Raw genomic sequence first — 20,941 nt, forward strand, 5'->3', positions numbered from 1 at the left:
CGATGGACAATAGAGGGGGGTAATGTCGTGGAGACGACGAGACCCCTATATTTTTCCGCATTTTTCCTTATTTTCTACGGCCATTTGTACGACACTTAGACTTAGAACCAGTAGTTAGAAGCATGTGACCAGTCACCTGACCCCCACCTGCAGACTGGCACTAACGTGCGCACAGACCACCTTTACGTTTGTACATGTTTGGCTCCCCTGACTCAGTATATAAACCCCACCTGTAGCGACCCTAGCCCTCATCTTGACCTCTTGGTCCTTGGGCTAGGTAAGCCGTCCTTTGTATTCTCTTAGTCAGCATAATATTAACTTGGTCCTTGGGCTAGATTTGACTTGAAAGTCTACGCTCGGCGTTAGCAAGTCTTCGAGCTCGCCGCCCTTGGGTTAGATCGTATTAGTTTCTTTGTTGTAGGCGTTGCCTGGTCGCGTCGAGTCTAGCTCCGCGACAAAGAGAGATAGTGGCGCGGAGCGCGACAGCGCGATCGTACCCACAGCGCGCTGCTCAAGGTGTGCCTCGATCGCGACGTCGCGCAGGCCCAGTAGGTCGGCCCTGAGTACCGTTGCGTAGATAGGACACTGTACATAGTCAACGGGTCCAGGAGACTCCCCAGAAAACTCCCACTCCCTTCCCTCTAAACTTCGGCCCCGCTTGTCAACGTCTGTGGACGTCTTGTCGTGTTCGGCTTATTGGTGAGTTACGCTCCGCTCTCGACCAAGCGTAAAGGATTGTCGACTGCGTCTGCGTTGCGTCCGCGTCCGGCCTGCGTCTGCGTTTGCGCCTGCGCTCTTGACTGCGTCCGCGTCTGTGTCTGCAGTTGTGCCCGCGTCCGTGTCGGCGGTTGTGCCCGCATCTGTGTCGGCGGTTGTGCCCGCGCCCGTGTCTGTGGCTACGCCTACGAGTGCGACGAGATATATTGGTCCGCGGTGTAGCAGAGTCGGCGGTATCGCAGCACACACGGTCGTGGCCACCCATCCTAGGGAACTCAAGCCCTTACTCTCCCTCATCACCCCTTTCTCAGACGTCCTCTCCCCCTCGGCTATCGGCCGTCGACGCACGTCTAGACACATCAACAGCCCTCCACCACAAGAGAAAAGAAGCAACGCCCGGACTGTATCCACAACACCCTGCCACTGTTGGATGCTAAACGCGTCCTGCGGAGAGCGCAACAACTGTCTCTTGCAAGATCACAGGATACCTCTTGACTACCGGGAGAATTCCTGACAGTCTAGCTCTAGCGGGATAAGGACTAGATGTGGGTCTGATGTGCACGTACACACCTTGATAAAGCGAGTTAGCAGAGCATCAGAAATGGCTAGGATTTGGGAAATCATAATGATCCCACGAGGTGTTGCTCATTGGTATGCCATCCATAGCCTACATATCATAACCTCTACATCATGCTCTGCACTTTGCAAACCTGATTGCTGAAAATAACAAGTACATACATCCTGGATCTCATTCATACACATGCCTCTCTGATGTCTCCAGCACCATGTTCCTCAGTGGTGGTCCCATCTCCCTCAGTGCTAGCTCCTGCTGTCTCCACCACCTCCGCCTCCTCAACACTATGAGTAGACTGCATAGCAGTGAGTGATCCCATGACCCTCTCAAAGTTGATTGAGTTCAAGCTAGTTGTCCAGTTGGAGTGTTGATTGATATAAGCCTTGGATGCCTCTTGAAGGTCCATGAGAAAGCGGGAGACGAGCACTCCAGACAGCCTGTGTTATAGTTGAGTATGTATATAATATGCACCTGTATGCCAGTAAATAGACCATGGACAGCGCACTTACGGCTCAATCAACCTGCTAAACCAGCTAGAATAGCTAGTAGCTACTTGATCACCAGGCAACTGGTGGAAGAGGTACAAATTCAGTATAACCTCCAGGCAGCGGGCTATTTCTGAGGCACACACACTGAGCTTTGAAACGAGAAGATGAATCGTGTTGAGCATTAGGGATGATCTGTGAAACATGTAAGCAATGTGATACTGGCCTAGATCAACATAAACAAATAGTCAAATGTACACACATTGCATATATGTTTCCTGAAAATGGGGTTATATCAATGATGGGGAAATGTGTGCATAATATCACTGACAGCGGGTATTCTGACTTACCATTTTTAAACAAAACACATGAGAGGGAGATGATGTTAAGGCCTTGTGCTGTCTTGCTGTGTTCATATGTCTTGATCCAGGTCACAATGAGGACAATAAGATCAGCAAGGATCAGTGGTAGTCGTGATGCATATACCACTGTGTTTAATTGTGAATATGCTGACCAAAAATTTCCTGATGTAACAAAGAACCTACAGCTGCAGAGCAATTAGTACATTTCAAACACATGTACAAGGATAGCAAACTTACACACTGCCTTCTGCAGGTGAGGGGGTATTTTTTATAATGCATACTTGTGAAGAATCAAACCCATCTGCTGATACATTTGTGCTGTGCCCAATCTTGATGAATCTGAGTATGTGTCTCTCATAACATACATATATTGAAAAACTTACCCAATTCACAATAAATGGTGCCAGTGATAGGATCATCACAGGCACTGCCCAGAGGACTCTCTGGGTTAAGGCATAGGTGCGCAGGCTTGAAAAAACTGTAGTGTATTAACATTGATGTTATCAGCAGTACTTGGTTTGTTCTCACCTGCAGTAGTGACAAAGGGTGTTAAATCCAGCACCCATCCAACATAGTACATGACAATACAGCTGTGAAGCAGAATGTTCAGACATATTAAAAGTGATAAACCATGTACAAGAAGCTGTACGTCTGTGAACAAGATTATTAGTGAGCATTACTTATTTGTTATACAGTGCCCATCAGCAATGAGTACCTCAATGTTTTGCCCATTGAGCTGTGGGAACATTATTGTAAGCAGAGTGAACAACGCATTGGTTGAGCAGAGGTATTGATTGCCAAAGTAGAGAGCTGATGCTGCAGTGAAGGGGAATCGCCAGAATAGAGCAATCTCTCTGTCGAATGTGACAATGTGGTTGTAGACCTGGAAGGCTATGTTGTTTATTAATATTGTACTGTGTTAGTACTATGTAGTGCAGACAATGATAAACTTGTCACCTCCTGCAGATACAATAGCCTTGATAACATCTTGTCTGTACAAACAGATTTAACAGTGTATCCATATAATTAAGAAATGTAAGGTTACTTACCCAGTCATGTACTGCAGCAGATTCAGGGCAGATTCAGATGACATGGAGGCAACAGTGCTAGTGTGTCCCAAAAGCTGGTCGGGGGGATGGGATGAATGTGTCATCACCACCAGTGAGCTGTCCTGTACATTATATGGCTCACCAAATCTTTGGGCAGTAATGGGGGCTTGACCTGCCCGTCACATTGGTGCTTCTCGATTGGAAGATGTTACCAGTGAAGATTGAAACCCACATGGCGGGGGTGATTGGCTTTGGCAGTCACCGGTATGGGCCATATATAGCTCGCAATTGCATCAATGGTGAGTGCATGCAACCCTAACATCAACCGTCGAAAGTACATTTATTCGAAAATGGTTGGCACAGCATGAAGCGCGTCTCAATGGTGTACTACCTGGCACCGACGCGACGATATAAATGCTAGTCTCCGTGCTACTTGACATGGCAGGAGATGGCATGGGGTCTCGAGAGAGCAGGTGTGATGGAGGCCGTGCTGCAATCCAAGATCATGGATTAAAGTTAGATGGTGGCAGTTCGAGCGCGAGCGCGTCGCCGAGTCGGCGCTGCAGGCCGCCAGCCCACCTGGACTCGGTGGCAATTGCCAGTATCGCGCCCCAGAAGACACGACGCGACTCCGTGACTCCGACGGCGATGCTTCTGCGCGCGCGCCGCCGCTCTGCACCCACAGGCCCACCATATGATACTCGGTTTTCTGATTATCTGCGCCCCATCGCAGCAGGTGGCCACCGCCCCGTTTGTTCGTCCCGCCGCTCCAGGTCGCCCATACCGCTCATGGAAGGTCGGGGACACGGCACGCGCCCCCACCGATACGCCCGTTGAAACCCAGCATGAGAACATGCCAGCACGCGGCACAAAGGCAGCCGGATTGGGCGAAGCCTTTGTGGAACCCCACGCGAGTGGGCGCGGATTCCGTCCCGCTGAGGTCCGGAGGGCACGCGTTGAAGCTATATAAGCTGGCCTGCTCGCCCCTCCTCTCTCTCCCCAGGCTTTCACGGTCGACACCCGCCAGCTCAAGTCCCTCCGAGGCCTATAGACAGCGCGCGTCGTCTCCAAGGCGCGCGCCGCCCTCGTGAGGGCTTGGACGGTAAGCCTGGTGGTATCCTGCGACGGTGGCGTAGTCACTGATCACCCTTCACGCTCGTTTTTCAGAACGCTTCATGCACTCGGTAAGTCATCGTGTTTCCCTGCGATCTACGTACGTGGTTGCTAACGAGCATCCCCTCCACAGCGCCGCATCCGCCGCTCGCGGTCGGCAGCGAACGTCCCACTTTGGCGACGTGGGCAGCTGTGCTCAACTGTATATACAGTGAGTACATTTTGTCCCTACGGACGCGTATACCACTAACACGCCGTGCTAGCCATCCCGCTCGGGACTGGGGCGCTCGACGAATTGTCAGTACCCCTACCCAGTGGGGCCCCACCCACCCTCCCGCTCGGGACTGGGGTGTCTGACTTTATGTCGGCACCCCTTCCCAGTGGGGCCCCAACCCTCCTCGCACACGTCATGTCCGGCCCCGACCTGAGGTCCGCGTGAGGGGCGGACGTCTTCACTGGCGGACGCCCTGCGAGACACCACCCCACAAGGGGTGTTGCCGAACACCTACCGGGCACGCAGCGCCCGCACATCCTCGCGGACTACAGGTGAGTCCCTTCTCTCTCAAAATCGACGCGCGTGCTGCAGGGCGCGCGTCGATGTCGCCGACTCCGGGCCCGAAGCCGGAGATTGCGCGACGGGCTCAGGTCCCCACAGACCGACACCCAGCGGGGTCCACCGCGACCCCGCTCCTGCACCGTCCCTCACAGTAATGAGGACACCGCACTGTAACGGCCCCGCTGTGAGGGACGGCGACCCGTCCACCCTCAGTTATGAGGACACCGCATAGGAACGGCCCCGTTGAGGGTGGACGGACCCCAGGGATAGCGCAGGCCTCTTCGTGGCCCCTGGGACTAGTACCCGCTGCCTCACGGCGGCGGGGAAGCCAACTGCGCTCGTGTCGGCGGACGTCGACATCGTGCAGGTGAGTCTCGCTCGCTTCTCCTTACCTCTTCTACGAATGCTGATACATTCTGTCACTAGGGCAATGTTTTGAGCTCACGCTGTAGCAGGACCATATGTACGTGTTCTACCCTCATTGCGCGCGACGAACCCACCGCTGACACGCGCATTAAATAGGTTCCTCCGGCGAGTGCGCTCGCTGCCCTCTCGATTGCCGTACCCCGGGCCAATGTGCCCCGTCGCGGGAGCGACGACACCGTGCGTCGGTCTGATACGGCGCTGCTCACAAGTGCGGCTTACGACCGGGCCCGACGTGCGGGGCGGGTCGCTTCGGGACGACGCTGCACACCGCGGCATACGCACCGAGCGACCTCGCGCCGCCAGCGTACATCGCTCCACCCACTGTACGTCTTCCTCTCGCGCGCGTCTTCTCGCTGTGTTGTGCTGATTGTGTCTTCGCAGGTCTCTATATGGGTCTCTATATGCGTGCTTCAAGAAAATCAACAACCACTGCGTGCCTCAAGATTCTCGGGGTACGGGTCGGGCGCGCGCGACGCGGAGGAGCTTGGCCTCGCGCACGCACCTGGCCCTGGCGCAGGCCTTTCCGTGGCCCCCGAGATAAGTACTCGTTGAGGCTTCCAGTGCCTCCGAGGAAACCAACGTGCGCCGAGGTGAGTATCTCGTAGATTACGCTTGTATATGCTGTAAAACGCGAACGGTGTAATGCATTCGTGTGTCGACTGCGCCTTCTATGAATACAGGATGCCTTGCAATATCTTGGTAACGAGGGTGCCGAGCGACGCGGACGTTGCCACTCCTGGCGCGCGTATGTCATCGATGCCCTGCGCAGCGGTGGTACCGGTTCAACCTAATGATCTCGCCCACGGTCATCCGCGACTACGTAAAAGCCCCAGCCTGTCCCGACCTGCGCGAGTTTCTCGCTAGATGTGGGTGCTCGTAACAGTAGTAGAAGTCGTTCGGTCCACGAAACTTGGGCAAAGAGACCATGTACCAGACTTGCTCTTGAAGCGACAAGGATAAGCCGCCTGAAAGCCTTGCGTCCCATACCATACGCGTGCAGCGCGTATACACGGTACTACGTGTCACAATATGCGAATAAACAATCTAGAATACAATACCAGAACCACATACATCGCATTCATACAATCCAGGAACACGACTCAAGCGCCGTTCAACATCTAGAGCAACATGCCCCCGTCCGAGTGGAAGCCGCACCCTCTGCTCGTCGTGCCTGCTCAACTCAAGCAGTCGTCTTGTAGGACGTAATCGAAAGTATCCTTACCACCTTGTACTTATGGCCCGTCCCTAGCGTGGTAGTTTGACCAAATATTGTTGCTACGGTAGCATCGATGCTCTTGCGGCACTTCGGCCCAGGGGAGCAGGACTGGCCCAAGAGCGGAGCGAACGTCGCGCAGCGTGAGCCGCCTCTCTCAGCTCGCCCGCAGCGTTCCCCAGCTAGTCCACAGCGAACGACCCTAAGAGCCCACGAAAGAGACGTCCGAGCCGGAAGCATAGTTGAATGGTGGATCGGGTGGGGAGAGCTTGTTCTCAATTCGGTCGTCGCGCGCCAAAGTGCGCTGAGCAAGGAAGGTCCGCCAGAACGTCTCCAGATGCCCGGGATCGGCCCACAAGTGCGCAAGTTCGCGGGGATTGCTAGTGGGGCCCTGCAAGTCCATGACCGCATCCAGCCAGGTCTGGATATCGGGGTCAGACCACTTGACGCGGCTGCTGAACAGACGGGTGGCGCTGTTCACCCGTTTCGCCGCCCCACCGTAGAGCTGGCGGCCCATGAAGAAGGTGCGGTCGAAGAACTCGTGCATGAACGGGCGCAGCTGGTCGGGGCGGAGGTTATGGCGGAGGTGGAGGAGGCTGCAGTGGAAGACGACGTGCAGGAGGGACTCCATATCGTCCTGGAAGAAGTGCCCTTTCTCGGGCTCCGTCAGCATTTTGCCCGACATGAACCGCCATGTGCCCTTCGGTTCGGGCGCAGTGAGTGGGGTGTCGCCAGCAACGCAAGACGAGGCGCTCACCATTCTGTACGCGCAAAGCGAGCGGCCATCACCGTCGACGCGGGAGGACGCTTCCCAGTCGATTAGATAGCCTCTGCGCATTTCGCTGCCGCGTTCTTTCACGAGGAGGATGTTCCCGACGGATATGTCTCTGTGCAACCGCGAGTCCTTTTGAAGGGCGTCCCTCATGGCTGATAGAGTTAGATATGTGCCGACGCAACAAAGTTTGGGCCGGCTCACCCTGAAATGCATCATATGTCGCGTGCAGAAGCTCGTCGGTGCCCATGAAGCTCTTCAATGCGTAGCCTACGGTTCCGAGAACCAGCCGGTAGTGTACATTAGTATTCACGTAGATCCTCCTCCGGGCAACTAGGGACGCCCAAGATGTCGTGTCGTACACATCAGTCCAGGAATAGTGGATGAGCTCGCCTGCGGAGTAATTATGAATAGCGGCGCAAAGGAGAAGAGAACTGACTTACGCGAGCGCACTTCGCCGGGCGTTGGAAGCCTGTGATAGACATCGCCGTGAGCCACGAGGAGTGGGACGTTGCGCACACCCGCCGTATGTAGTCCGGCGATAACGTCGCCCTCGAGTTCTCCAGGAAGACGCCAAGTGTCCTTGAGGAAAACCAGTCGCCTAGTACTCGCTTGAGCGGCCCAATAGCCGCCAGTGGCACGTCCGCCCAGCATCATTGGAGACGTGACCGGCCTGGAGACGAAGTAGCGGTCGACGACGATATCTGTGCCAGTGTTCACGAAGACGTGCACGGCCATCACATGCCCCTCCTGGTAGTGCTCTGAAACGGCTTCGGCGAGGTCGTCGCCTTTAAGACCCAACTGGTCCTCGACATGGCGGGAGACGACGTCCTGGAATATCGCTTCCTCTGCCTGAGTCGCCATCTCCACCGTTTGGTCGTGTCCGCGGTCCGTGTGGGAGGCGCAAGCGTACCGAGCTAGAAACTCGCAAAACAGTTCCGGCTGCTCGCGCACATCGAAAGAGCGGCTGACGATGATCCCGGAACGGTCCCAGCGGAAGAGGCGGGCGTGAGAGCCACAGAAGGAGATGGAGAAGAGGCAGAGTCGCTGCTGGCGTGCTTGAATTTCCGTAGCGTACGCGATGTGTTGCCCAAAAGCCCTCTCAATGCGATCCCGCATTCGGTCATCCTTGATATCGACGACAACGTCGTGCTTCTTCCACTCCTTGGGCTTGCTTGAAGTGGGAGGGTCGATGAAGAACTCGAAAGCAATGTCCGGCCTGACTTCGATGAATAGCTCCGCATAGCCGAGATCAGCGCGCGAATAAGGCGACAAGTGGCGTACACGTTCTAAGTTTTCCGACCGAAAACAGCAAATGTGAGGTTTCATGAAACCTGGTTCGTGTGGCTGCTCCGAACGAATGGACGTGTTCTCGAAGACGAGTCCGGGGGCACGACTCTTGTTATTCGTGGACTTTTTCAACGCAGAGACCTTGAGGGTCATGCATCAGTATGCAGAGCTATATGAACGATAACAGACTACTCACCAGGGGTTCGTATATAGCTGAAGGGGTAGAGCCGCTCGATGGCACCGCGCTGAAGGCATCCCTGCTGGAGAGAATCTCCTGCTTCCTGTCCGGGGGAACATCGGGAAGGAAGTTGTCGATAAATAGCTGCACCGGCATAGTCCCGACGATACAATCCAGAGAGGCCTGAACATTCCGCTCGATGCGTGCATATGCGTCTCTAGGCTCCAGTCCCCGTACTCCAGAGTGGTGATCGTTGAGAGCCAGCGGACAGTCGTAGACGCATGCCAGACTGTATCCTGTGAAATCCCCTGGCATAGTTCAGCAAGCAAGGAGCACTGATGAGGATGGAGTACGGGAGAGGTACACCTCCTCGCGGAGGCGACTCAGGGGATGAAGTTGCTTTTAGCGCTCGACTCCCGCCAGATAGGCGCCCGTAGTAGGGGTCCGTTTAGACGATAATTAAACTTTTGAGCTTGACCTTGCACGTTTGAACCTCGATCTCGCAGTTCTCTTACTCTTGGAGGAGGAGGAGGAACGTTTCGATTTGCATCCACGCGGACGAGCTACTTTAATGTAAATACCGAGTAAGGTAATTCTAAAATAGAAAGTCAGCACAAATCACGAGCCAGCACGTAGATAAGTACCCAGCAGCGCAGCGTCCCGGCATCTCCCCTTCGTATCGTATGAAATGAAGCCCTAGTCGTACAGTATGAGTCGTTCCTGGCACTCGAAGTGCCGATCAGACGAAAAACCCTGCTCCACGTAGCGATAAAAAAAAAAAACCCCGGTGGGGAAAAAAAGGAGTACGGGGCAGGAAAAGCCATTAAGCGGCATAAAAACCTGCAGGGGGAGAGACCGCCGTGAGACGAAGCGGCCTCTCATTACACTCGCCCAACCAGAACGGGGGCTCATCCATCCTGTAGCGCCTCCATGCGATCCGAAGGGAGCGGGCGAAACGGTAGCGTGGCCGCGTGAAACCCAAGTAGGGACTGTCACGAGTGGCCGCCAAGGTTAGTTCCCTAACAGACCCGAGAAGGGACTTGACATCACTAACCGTCTTGCCAGACATTGCTTGCCTTCGCCAGATCCTATGCCTGGTCGCCTCGCGCCGGCGTTACAGGGCGAGCGCGAGAAGAGCGTCATCGTCGGGGACAATGAAGCACGGGACGTTGTCGCATAGGTCGAAGACGTCCGCGACGAACTCGGCGAGAGGAATGATTGTCTTCTCCCGAGTGAGCAGCATGTCCAGTACTGCTGGGGTGGAGAGGGAATGGGCAATTGCCGGGAGCTTGGGCAGGAGGGCGGTGGCATCCTCCCAGAACAACGCTCGTCGGGCCTCTACCTCGTCTCCGGTGCACTCAATGAGCACGTGGCACTCGTCCTCGACCGCCCATCGCTTCTTGCAGAAGCGGCAGATGCGACGCGCGCGCGGCACGGGCGGTTTGTGGCGTCGGAGCTCCTCGACTGGAAGTGTCTCTCTCCTCGTATATCTATCTACCATGGACAGAAACTCATCGCCCAGCACACTTGGCTGTGTCTACGACGCTCCGATGGCTCACACCGATGACGACCCGCACACAAACGGATTAGAACCTCTTAGAGCGTATCCTCGTAACCAAAGGCTTCTCCGAGACGCAGAAACGTGCACGGTCGGACCTATGCCAGTACAGGGCTTCATAGACGCTTTCGTGACTCCGATTCCTGATGGCAAGAAGGAGGTTTTGTCCAGCAAGGGTGCATTCAACGATGTGCCGTCGAGTGGCGCCAAGCCCGTCGACATCTACACACCGCTGGTGCGTGTATTCCATAATTTATCTTCCTAAACGCGTCTTATGCCATACCAGCTCGCTGGTGAACAAGTCTACAAAGCTTAGGAGTCGCGCTCCTGGCCTTGTGTTCGAGAACGCGTCAATACACGCCACCGAACCTCACACGCCCGGCTTCATGAAACCACACATCTACTGCTACACAAAGGGAAACCTTGAACATGTGCACGATGTCCCTGCATCTTCTCGCGCCGAACTAGGGTATACGGAGCTCTTCATCGAGGTCAAGTCAGACGCTGCGCTGGACTTCTTCGTCGACCCCGCCCCGGACGCCACCAATGAAAAACGTGACTCTCATGACTTCTTCGCACGTTTCCAGGGAGAGGACGAAGACCGTCAAAACCGTGCCGAGAGGGCATTCGGGCAACACATCGCATATGCGTTGGAAATACAAGCCCGCCAGCACCGTGTGCACATCTTCTCGATCTCCGTCGCTGGTTCTTGTGCTCGCCTGCTGCGGTGGGACCGCTCTGGGATCATCGTCACCGAAGCGTTCGATATTCGTGTATTTCCAGGCCTGCTCTGCGACTTTCTTGCTCGCTTCGCCCTTGCGTCCGACCATGAGCGCGGACACGATGTGTCAATGGCGATGGCTAGCCCGAAGGAGGAGCTGTTGTTTCGAGACGTCGTCACAACGTATGTCCAGGATCACCTGGACATTGCAGGTGACGATCTCGCTGGAGCGATTGCCAAGCATCACCAGCCGGGATGCGTGCATGTCATACAAATTTCCGTTGAGGCTTCCGCGACACCGACTGTCGAGCGGTATCTGGTTTCTAGGCCCGTCACGTCTCCCTTGCATCTATCAGGGTCTGCGACCCGTGGGTATTGGGCCGTACATGTAGATACTGAGCGTTTGGTTTTCCTAAAGGACACATGGCGACAGGACAGGGAGCTGGAAGGTACCGTCGTTGCTGAACTCAACGCCGTCGGCGTTTGCAACGTCCCGCAATTTGTGTCCCAGGGTGATGTGCGCCCCGGTATGTTGCCCTGTTTGAGCTCTGTAAATTTCTTCACTAAGTAACTGCATCGCTTCCAGTTCAACGTACGGAGACAGATCGATACTATACGCAACCTTGGGTATGCCGTATACGTGGCCGGCGGGTCTCAGTATCGACACGCATACACTACCGACTCGTCCTCGGGACGGTCGGCTACCCTTTGAGGCAATTCAAGGGTACACACGAGCTCCTGCATGCCACGTACGACGTATTCCAGGGTACGTCCTCTGCTCCACTATATACTCACGTTCCTCACTGACCATATCAGCGATGCGAGATGTGTCGAGCAAGGCTTCGCGTCTCCACAGAGACATCAGCATCGGCAACATCATCCTCGTGAAGGAACCCGGCCGCGACACGCGCAGGGGCTACCTCATCGATTGGGAGACGTCCTCCAAATTTGATTCCAAGGGTCACTCTCTCGACAAGAACAGAGCAGTGAGTGTCACGGTCGCCCGCCGGTGAATCGCACCTGACGGTCATACGCAGGGCACCTGGAAGTTCATGTCCGCCAAAGTCCTACGCAAGCCCGAGCAGCTCCACACGTTCGGGGACGACATGGAGTCGCTGCTCTGGGTCGTGCACTACTGCAGCCTCCTCTACCTGCCGCACAACCTCGATCCTGACGACATGCAGTCCATCATCCACGAGCTCTACGACGACTCTATATTCCTGCGTGGCGAGCTGCGTGGGGGATTCGGCAAGGCCGTGAACAGGATAGAGCGCCACCTGACCGAAAACGTCGAGTTCACCAACTCGGACCTGCAGAAATGGCTGGACGATGTCATGGACCTGCACGGCCCCAAGGGCCTTTGGGGCGAAGCGGCCGAGCGGCTGTGGACAGCTGAGAATTTGGACACGCTCTGGCGCGGCTTCCTGGCGACGCATACGCTTGCGCGCGACGACAGGGTCGAGAACGAGTGGCCCGAGCCCGACATGTATACTCATAGGGAAAGCTCGCTCGTCACGTTCGACCCGCCCCCGCGGCCGCCGCCCTCGCCGCGTAAGAGGCCGGTCGAGGACGAGGCTCCGGCGGGGCGTGTTAATGCCGCACACGGTGGCAAGCGTCGGCGGGTAGACTCCTCTGGCCCTAAAACCGCGCACTGCGGTGACAAGCGACGCGTTCGGGCAGGCCCGTCTGCGGCTTTGCCAATCGAGCGTGCAAAGTTGGCAGGAACCGTGTCGAAACCACGCCGTACTGCGGGCGCGAGCACCCGCTCTGGCAGACGGTCGAGTGCTGGAAACTGAGGATCAGCACGCCCACTGCTCTGCCCAATATTTTCTCCTTACTTGCTTCTTGGGTCTGTTGTTTTCTGCGTGCCATCTACCTAACAAATATACCCTGACGTGCACGCACTGTATGCACCCGCTAGATACCCTGTAGACTCGTGTAGATCACCTATTACTTATACAAATCTTTGGGTACAGTAGTATCCCGCCCGGCCCCCAGGGTGACAGTGCGGACACACAGGAGGATCGTCCAAACGATTCTTAAAAATTGCTACAAGTGCTATTCCGTCAAACTATGTCTATGCATATGCATCGGGTGCATGTACAGTACGGCTATCAGGATGCTCGCGGACTCGCTTCTCGCTTCTGCTCTTATACGACCCTGTCCACTCCTATTAGAGTACCGCGAGACTCACAAAATGCTCCCTCGCCACCTTTGCGCCGAGTTGCGAAATCGTTTCTTCGACGCAGAGTGGCAGAGTCATTCGCAGGACCGCTGACGCTTTGTCGCATGCGGGTCCTCTGCCGGTTCCCCGTAGGCTTTCCTTTTCACAGCAGACGAGGCCCGATGCTGCGGGCTCACGGACGAGATGCCTATTGCTGGGACCGGTGCGGCGCTAGGCTCGCGAATCGTGCCTTCTAGGGAAGAGGTACTGCCTGAGGAAGAGAAAGATGAACTTGAACTTGTCGACGAGGCTCGAGGCTTGAGGGGCACGAAGGGCTTATTCGACGGAGGGGCCTCGTTCGACGGCGGCTCGGGAGTGGAGAGCTGGTTGTCGACTCTGTCATCATGCGCTAGCGTATGATCAGCGAGAAACTCCCGCCAGAGCTTGTCTAGGTTCTCAGGGTCCGCCCATAGGTGCCCAAACTTTTCACGGTTTTCAGGGCCTTGAGGGCCGTGCAGATCCATGACCGCATCGAGCCACGCCTGAAGGTCGGGGTTGGACCACTTGATGCGACTGCTCATTCTGCGATTGACGCGGTTTACGCCTTTATTTATGCCGCCGCAGAGGTAGCCGTCCAAGAAGAAGGAGCGGTCGAAAAATTCGTGCACGATCATGCGCAACGTGCCCGGAGAGAGGTTGTGCCCAAGATGGATGAGGCCGCAGTAGAAGACGACGTAGAGGAGAGACTCCATGTCATCCGGGAAGCCGTATGGGTGGGCGGGTTTCGCTTGGACGTCGCTGGACATGAATCTCCACGTGCCCTGGCCCAAAGACGTCAGCGGGTGAGCTCATATGGCGCGAACGGCTGGATGCTCACCATTCTACTCTTGTCCAGCGAGTGGCCTTCGCTGTCGATGCGCGAAGACGCCTCCCAGTCGATCAGGTAGCCCTTGCGAGTCGTGCTTCCGGTCTCCTTGACCAGGATTATATTACCGACGGACAAGTCTCGGTGGAGACGTGAGTCCTTGTCAAGAGCATCCCTCATGGCTGATGCGGTTAGACGAATGCCAACGCAGCAACAAAGAGATAACTCACCATGGAAGATATCATATGTCGCGTGTAGAAGCTCGTCCGTGCCCCTGAAGCTCTTCAACCCATAGCCTACAGTTGCGAGGACGAGACGATAGTGGATATAGTTAGATGTGGAGATCTTCCTATCGGCCACTCGACTCGCCCAAGACGTGAAGTCCGAGTCGTACATTTCAGTCTCGGTAGACTGAATGAGCAGGCCTAAAAGGACTGTCAGCAAGCGTCCGGACGAGAACAGAGGGCACGTACGTGAACGTGCCTCGCCCGGCGTCGGAAGCCTGTGGTAAACGTCCCCATGCGCCACGAGCAGCGGCACATTGCGCACACCCGCTGCATGCAGACCAGCAATGACGTCGCCTTCGGATTCCAGATCAAGACGCCAAGTGTCCTTGAGGAAGACTAACCGCTTAGTGCTCGCTTGCACAGCCCAATATCCGCGAGTGGCGCGGGATCCCAGTGTGGAGGGAGATGTGACTGGTCTGGAGACGAGATAGCGTTCGACGACCACATCCGTGCTAGAGCCACCTGAGGTGTTCACGAACACCTGCATGGCCATTACACGTCCCTCCTGGTAGTGCTCTTTGACGGCGTCGGCGAGATCGTCGCCTGTGACGCCCAACTGGTCCTCGACGTAGCGGGAGACAACATCCTGGAACGTCGCCTCCTCTTCAGCGGTGGCCATCTCGACCGATTGGTCGTGTCCGCGTTCCTTGTCAGACGCGCACGCAAAACGAGCTATGAACTCGCAGAGGATCTCTGGCTCCTCGCGGACGTCGAACGATCGGCTGACGATAAAGCCAGAACGATCCCAGCGGAAGAAGCGTGCGCGGGAGCCACATAGAGAGATGGAGAGGACCGACAGGCGATGTTGACGAGCTTGGATTTCCAAGGCGTATGCGATGTGTTGCCCGAACGCCCTCTCGACACGGTGCTGCACCCTGAGATCCTCGAACGCCATCGCGATGTCGTGGGCAGCCCACTCCTTACGCTTGGAATCCAATGGAGGGTCGACAAAGTGCTCGAGGTCGACGTGTGGTCTGACCTCGATGAACAACTCTGCATAACCCATGTCATCGCGGGAGGAACGAGGGAGTTGTCGTACGTGTTCCATGTTCTCGGAGGTGAAGCAGCAGATGTGCGGCTTCATGTACCCCGGTTGGTGAGGCTTCTCAGAGCGAAGAGAGCTGTTCTCGAAGACGAGACCAGGGGCGCGATTCCTGAGCTTCGTGCGCTTACTCAACGCAGCAAGCTATGCATACCTGTGTCGATAAAGCAGCACTACAATACGGGAAATTTTGGAGCACGTACCAGAGGCTCGTAGATGTCTTGTGGCGTAGACGCACTGAAGGGTACCGCGTTAAAGGCTCCTCTACTGGAGAGAACCTCTTTCTTTCGGTCGAGAGGAATGGTGGGTAGGAAGTTGTCTAGGAACAGGTCCACCGGCATGGTGCCGACAGCACAGTCCAGCGAGGCCTGGACATTCTGCCTGATGCGTTCGTATGCTTCCCAGCGCTCAAGTCCCCTCGTTTCGGAATAGTGATTATTGAGAGGCACCGGGCAGTTGTACACGCACCCTGAGACGCCTGAGGAAGATTCCGTCATGATTGGTAGCGCAGCTGGAGGATGGGGATGTTGGTGTAGCGCGAAGGCTGGTGGCAGTTCGGACGAAGGAGGGGTGAGACTTAGCGCCCAACGATGTACCCTTATTGTCTTATGAGCGTCCACAACAACAAGCAGTCGCGAGGAGACCTCTGGTCATGCAGCATGCGTTGTCCTCCTATCTAGATACCCTGAGTGAGACTACGTAAGTGAAGGCCAAGTACAAATATGATCGTGTGGCCAACCTTATATTGAGCCTAAGCCAAGCCTAAGCTGTACACGGTTTCATCAAACACGAAGTTGCGACCAAAGTACGATATTCCTCGGTGTCACTCACAGTCCCGCTTACTAAATTCATTGGCAGAATGGGTAACACTGGCACTGTTCTACATGTCTTGTTGGTAGCACGAACCTCCTCACGGCTTGCCGACCCTCGCGGTCGCATAGTTCTGCTGGAACCATTGCACCGTCTCCTCGAGCGCTACATAGACAAAAGTCCATCAACAGCCGCCACGCAGTATTTAGAGATAGATAAAAGGAAACGGTACGCACCCTTCTCGAACGGCGTGAACTCAAAGCCGCCGATGAGCGAGAGCAGCTTCTTGTTCGACGCGGGCTTGCGGAACTGCCCGTCCGCTTTCGTCGTGTCGAAGCGGTACTCGCCCGCGAAGCCCATCGCGCCGACGACCGCGTCCGCGGCCTGCCCGATGCTCACCTCCTCGTCCTCCCCGACGGAGAGGATGAGCGGCTCGACGTCGTCGTACTCGCGCAGCATCCAGATGAAGAGCTTCGCGAGGTCGCGCGAGTAGATGAACTGCCGCAGCGGCTTGCCGGATCCCCACACGACGTACGGCGTGCCGTTCTCTACGGGGCAGGTGTCAGCGTGCGCGGGCTGATGGGACCAAATATAAACGCACTCTTCGCGAGGTAGCACTTGTGCATGAGCGCAGGCAACACGTGTGCGCTCTCGAGGTCGCTGCCGGCACATCGTTATCAACATCGCATGTGGAGAAGCGGGGCAAATGCGATCTTACAAGTTATCGTGCGGCCCGAAGACGTTCGTCGGAATCGCAGACGTAAAGTTATCGCCGTACTGGTCCTTGTATGCGCTGTAACGGCGAGACGGTTAACCTACACCGACAGCAGAAGCAGGGAAGGCGCAAGACGCACTGGTTCTGGACATCTACGAGCCGTTTTGCGTGCGCATAGCCAAAGTTGCTGTCGTGGGGGAGACCGAGGTGGATCTTCGTCTCGTCCAGGGGGTAGTCGACCTTGTCGGGGTAGACACAGGTGGACAGGCATGAAATGACCTTCTTGCAGCCTTGCTCGTGCGAGTTGTGCAGGACGTTGTCGTTGATGAGGATGTTGTCACGGAGGAAGTCGAGCTATGGTTTGAAGACAATCAGTTTACGGCTCTTATCGTTGGGAGACGGCAAGAAGCCTGAAAATCTGTGTGTACAACTCCGCAAAACTTGGTAAACCATACCACAGATACAAGTAGGGATCGCTGTGGTCACAAAGAATGTGAATCGGCCGTAGGTCCGATAATACGCTTCCGTTGCTCTGCAGTACGCCTTCGAAGTACATTCTCTTAGCAGACTGAATGCCCATACAGATGCTCACCTTGCGCTTCATATTGATGAAGAGTCCGCCGACTACATCGGCGCGTCAGAACGCGTCGCGCGACGCGCAGTATCATGTACGCACCAAGTGCTGCGAGGTGGATAACATGCGTCGGCTTGTATTTCTCGAACAGCTTCTTGGACTGCTCCTGATTGCTGTCCACAGTTATAAGCACTTAGCTGTCAGTGAGACAATATGAACTATGCTCACCGCAAGTCGGCCTCAGAGGAACCAATGAAGACCCATTTCTCGCCCGGCTGCTTCCCGAAACGCGAGCCCTCTGGCTCAGTCTCGATGATGTACTCAATGGCCTTTCCGACCAGGCCAGTGCCTCCAGTAACGAGAATGACGGACATCTCGTCGAGACCTGCAGAGTTTCACTGAGAGGGCTGATCGATGGGGAGACGGAAGAGCGGAGAAGAGGATAGGTTTGCCGAGTGAGAGCGGCTCGCTAATTAATGGGCGCTTAGCTAGATGCATACTTGGGCGCTTCGCCTCTCCAGGAAATCCTGGTTGGTACCTGCAGAGCATCTTGCCTCTCGACGTCCACTTACTCTACGTGACCAGCCCGCCCACCTGCGCCCTTATCATGGACATGGATGATTTAACTGTCAAACTTGGTCCTGTCTATAACACTCCGATGGCCCTCAACGACCACCAGCCACACACGAGGGGATTAGAGCCGTCTAAAGCATATTCTCGCAACCAAAGGCTTGTCCAGGATGCAAGAACTTGCACGGTTGGACTTATGCCAGTGCAGGCGTTTATAGACGCTTTCTTACCTCCAGTTCCTGCTAGCAGGAAGAAAGAGGTACTATCCAGCACGGGTGCGTTCAAGGGAGTGCCGTCGAGTGGCGCCACAGCATCCGACATTTACACGCCACTGGTGAGTGTATTCCATGATATATGTCCGCAAACGTCTCTTATATCCTATCAGCTATCTGCTTTGAACACGTCCAGAAAATCTAAGAGCCGCGCTCCTGGACTTGTTTTCGAGAACGCCTCAATGAGCTCCTCGGAACCTCATACCCCCGGTCTGATGAAACCACACATTTGCTGCTACACGCATGGAAATCTTGACACATTGCACAATGCTTCCACATCATCGCGCGCCGAATTAGGTTACGCGGAACTCTTCATCGAGGTGAAGCCAGACATTGCTCTAGACTTTTTTGTCGACCCCCCGGCGGACGCCACCAGCAAAGAACGCGGTACCCACGACTTCTTCGCACGTTTCCGCGACGACAACCTCAAACGCCGAGCTGAGAGAGCGTTCGGACAGCATATCACGTATGCGTTGGAAATACAAGCCCGCCAGCACCGTGTGCACCTCTTCTCGATCTCCATCGCTGGTTCTTATGCTCGCCTTCTGCGGTGGGATCGCTCTGGAATAATCGTCACCGGATCATTCGATCTCCTCGTTCGCCCTGATCTGCTCAGCGAATTTCTTGCCCGCTTCGCCTTCGCATCCGAACACGAGCGCGGTCACGACGGCTCTGTGGAGGCGGCCAGCCCGCAAGAGGAGCTGTTGTTTCGAGACGTTGTGACGAAATATGTCCAGAATCAGCTGGACCTCGCCGATGACGATCTTACTAGAGCGGTGGCCGAGCACTACCAGGAGGGTTGCGTATATGCGATGCGCGTGTCCACCAAGGATCCCGCCACGCCTGCCGTCGAGCGCTATCTAGTCTCTAGGCCCGTCACTTCCCCCTTGCAACTCGTTGGTCGAGCGACCCGTGGACATTGGGCCGTACATGCAGATACTGAGCGTTTGGTCTTTCTGAAAGATATATGGAGACGGCGTGGAGAACAGGAAGGTACCGTTATTGCTGATCTGAATGCCGCCGGGGTCCGCAACGTCCCACAGTTTGTGGCCCAAGGCGACGTGTATCAGCATCCCTCTGTTCTTGACAAGAGTACGTCGCATACTCTTTGCTATGTGGCCCCCTGTATCTCATGAATTGCCACTGCAGCACCGCCGGTACAACGCACGGAAACAGATCGCTACGATACACAACCCTGGGTCTGTCCCATACGTGGCGCGCACGTCTCGGTGTCCACCCACATCCACTACCGGCTTGTTGTTGGAACGGTCGGGTACCCACTGCGACGCTTGAAAGGTACCGATGAACTCCTGTATGCAGCTTACGACGTATTCCAAGGTCAGGCCGCTTCCTTACCATCCGGCGACATGATCGACTAACCTTATTAGCCATGAGAGATACGTCGAGCAAAGCTCAACGTATTCACAGAGACATCAGCATTGGCAACATCGTCCTCGTGAAGGAACCAGGCTGTGGCACGCGCAAGGGCTATCTCATCGACTGGGAGACTTCCTCCGCTGTCGATTCCGAAGGACACTCGCTGGACAGCACTAGAACAGTAAGTCCGATGTTCATTCGTCAGAGAGACCTCAACCTCACAGCGGCCGCCAGGGCACATGGAAGTTCATGTCCTCCAAAGTGCTGTCCAAGCCCGAGCTTCCCCACACGCTCGAAGACGACATGGAGTCCCTCCTCTACGTCGTCCTCTACTGCGCCCTCCTCTACCTGCCGCACAACCTCGACGACGAGAGCCTCGAGACGGTCATCCAGCGGCTGTTCGACCACTCCGTGCAAATCAAAGGCGTGCTCCGCGGTGGCTCCGGCAAGGTCGCCAACAGGGCAGCGCGCACGCTCACCGAGCGCATCAAGTTCGCGAACCCGGACCTGCAGAAGTGGCTCGACGACGCCATGGACCTGCACGGCCGCGTCGGCGTACCCTCCGCACAATCGTCTCTCATCTGGAGGGAGCCCGAGAATTTGGACAAGCTTTGGCGCGATTTCTTCGCGACGCACCAGGCGCTCGCTCGTGGGGACAGAGTCGAGAACGCGCTGCCCGACCCCCCGACGTTCCGCAACAAACCGGAGAGCTCGCTCGTCACGTTCGTCCCGCCTCCACGGCCGATGCCCCCCACCAACAAGACAGGTGAAGACGCAGCCCCCATTGGACATGTTGGGGGAGCTCTTGGTCTCAGACGCCGTCGGGAGGACGCCTCTGGCTTTGAGACCGTGCGCCGCAGCGACAGAATCCGCAATCGCTCATCTACTGCTGTGGCGCCGCCAGCAAAACGAGCAAAGCTGGCAGGAACTGTAAGGAAGCCACATCATGCTGCGAGCGCGAACTCGCGGAAACGCACAATGACAGACAGCTGAGTGCTGCAGATTGAGGAAAGGCATTTCGATATCCCCCTTGTCTGTTGAGTTAAATGTGTTTTGCGTGTTCGTCCTCTGCTCGATATACCCTGGGATGGTCGCACTTAATACTTTGAACGACCATATAGATTATCGGTCGAACAAATACACCAAACGGCAAGTTGTGGCCTGAGAAAGCTCCCGCCCGCTCGATAATTCGGTGAGACAAGAAAACCGTAATCGTCCATACAATTCTAAGGAATTACAAGTGTTGTGACG

At 55.7% G+C, this 20,941-nt stretch overlaps 6 protein-coding genes across 6 annotated transcripts; 2 read left to right on the forward strand and 4 right to left on the reverse strand.

The window, feature by feature from the left end:
* Window positions 1–6,697: 6,697 nt before the first annotated feature.
* On the reverse strand, window positions 6,698–8,891 carry TRAVEDRAFT_52656 (uncharacterized protein; the record flags this gene model as incomplete). Its single annotated transcript, XM_008045313.1, has 5 exons — window positions 6,698–7,195; window positions 7,253–7,422; window positions 7,472–7,660; window positions 7,711–8,698; window positions 8,754–8,891. The coding sequence occupies 5 exons, from the start codon at window positions 8,889–8,891 to the stop codon at window positions 6,698–6,700; spliced, it is 1,983 nt and encodes a 660-aa protein (XP_008043504.1).
* A 478-nt stretch (window positions 8,892–9,369) lies between these two features.
* On the reverse strand, window positions 9,370–10,249 carry TRAVEDRAFT_155065 (uncharacterized protein). The gene is made up of 2 exons (XM_008045645.1): window positions 9,790–10,249; window positions 9,370–9,724 (listed from the first exon to the last, which is right to left on the reverse strand). Exons 1-2 carry the CDS (start codon window positions 10,044–10,046, stop codon window positions 9,559–9,561), a joined length of 423 nt encoding a protein of 140 aa, XP_008043836.1. The 5' UTR covers window positions 10,047–10,249; the 3' UTR covers window positions 9,370–9,558.
* Window positions 10,250–11,285: 1,036 nt separating this feature from the next.
* TRAVEDRAFT_87285 (uncharacterized protein) lies at window positions 11,286–12,174 on the forward strand (the record flags this gene model as incomplete). The annotated part of the gene is made up of 4 exons (XM_008045646.1): window positions 11,286–11,564; window positions 11,615–11,780; window positions 11,831–12,012; window positions 12,052–12,174. Coding segments are annotated over 4 exons (750 nt in total), but the record flags the coding sequence as incomplete, so codon positions are not given.
* Window positions 12,175–13,273: 1,099 nt separating this feature from the next.
* On the reverse strand, window positions 13,274–15,713 carry TRAVEDRAFT_74821 (uncharacterized protein; the record flags this gene model as incomplete). Its single annotated transcript, XM_008045647.1, has 5 exons — window positions 13,274–13,999; window positions 14,056–14,225; window positions 14,274–14,468; window positions 14,517–15,516; window positions 15,576–15,713. The coding sequence occupies 5 exons, from the start codon at window positions 15,711–15,713 to the stop codon at window positions 13,274–13,276; spliced, it is 2,229 nt and encodes a 742-aa protein (XP_008043838.1).
* A 397-nt stretch (window positions 15,714–16,110) lies between these two features.
* Window positions 16,111–17,911, reverse strand: TRAVEDRAFT_155066 (epimerase-domain-containing protein). Its single transcript, XM_008045648.1, has 8 exons — window positions 17,700–17,911; window positions 17,574–17,644; window positions 17,490–17,521; window positions 17,037–17,251; window positions 16,901–16,975; window positions 16,784–16,842; window positions 16,419–16,730; window positions 16,111–16,347 (listed from the first exon to the last, which is right to left on the reverse strand). The coding sequence occupies exons 1-8, from the start codon at window positions 17,843–17,845 to the stop codon at window positions 16,283–16,285; spliced, it is 975 nt and encodes a 324-aa protein (XP_008043839.1). The 5' UTR covers window positions 17,846–17,911; the 3' UTR covers window positions 16,111–16,282.
* A 584-nt stretch (window positions 17,912–18,495) lies between these two features.
* TRAVEDRAFT_52661 (uncharacterized protein) lies at window positions 18,496–20,683 on the forward strand (the record flags this gene model as incomplete). The annotated part of the gene is made up of 4 exons (XM_008045314.1): window positions 18,496–19,405; window positions 19,463–19,625; window positions 19,742–19,871; window positions 19,925–20,683. The coding sequence occupies 4 exons, from the start codon at window positions 18,496–18,498 to the stop codon at window positions 20,681–20,683; spliced, it is 1,962 nt and encodes a 653-aa protein (XP_008043505.1).
* Window positions 20,684–20,941: the final 258 nt, after the last annotated feature.

Source organism: Trametes versicolor (assembly GCF_000271585.1).
Source record: "Trametes versicolor FP-101664 SS1 unplaced genomic scaffold TRAVEscaffold_12, whole genome shotgun sequence".
Lineage (NCBI taxonomy): Eukaryota > Fungi > Basidiomycota > Agaricomycetes > Polyporales > Polyporaceae > Trametes > Trametes versicolor.

Excerpts from the sequence above, each read along its gene's own strand:
- TRAVEDRAFT_155065 (XM_008045645.1), bottom strand. The coding sequence starts at position 10,046 with ATGCCACCGCCCTCCTGCCCAAGCTCCCGGCAATTGCCCATTCCCTCT. Across the intron at positions 9,725-9,789 it reads AAGCAATGTCTGGCAAGACG|TCCCTACTTGGGTTTCACGC; the intron begins GTTAGTGATGTC and ends CACTCGTGACAG.
- TRAVEDRAFT_155066 (XM_008045648.1), bottom strand. The coding sequence starts at position 17,845 with ATGTCCGTCATTCTCGTTACTGGAGGCACTGGCCTGGTCGGAAAGGCC. Across the intron at positions 17,252-17,489 it reads TCATCAATATGAAGCGCAAG|CTCGACTTCCTCCGTGACAA; the intron begins GTGAGCATCTGT and ends TTCAAACCATAG. Across the intron at positions 16,843-16,900 it reads TTCGGGCCGCACGATAACTT|CGACCTCGAGAGCGCACACG; the intron begins GTAAGATCGCAT and ends ATGTGCCGGCAG.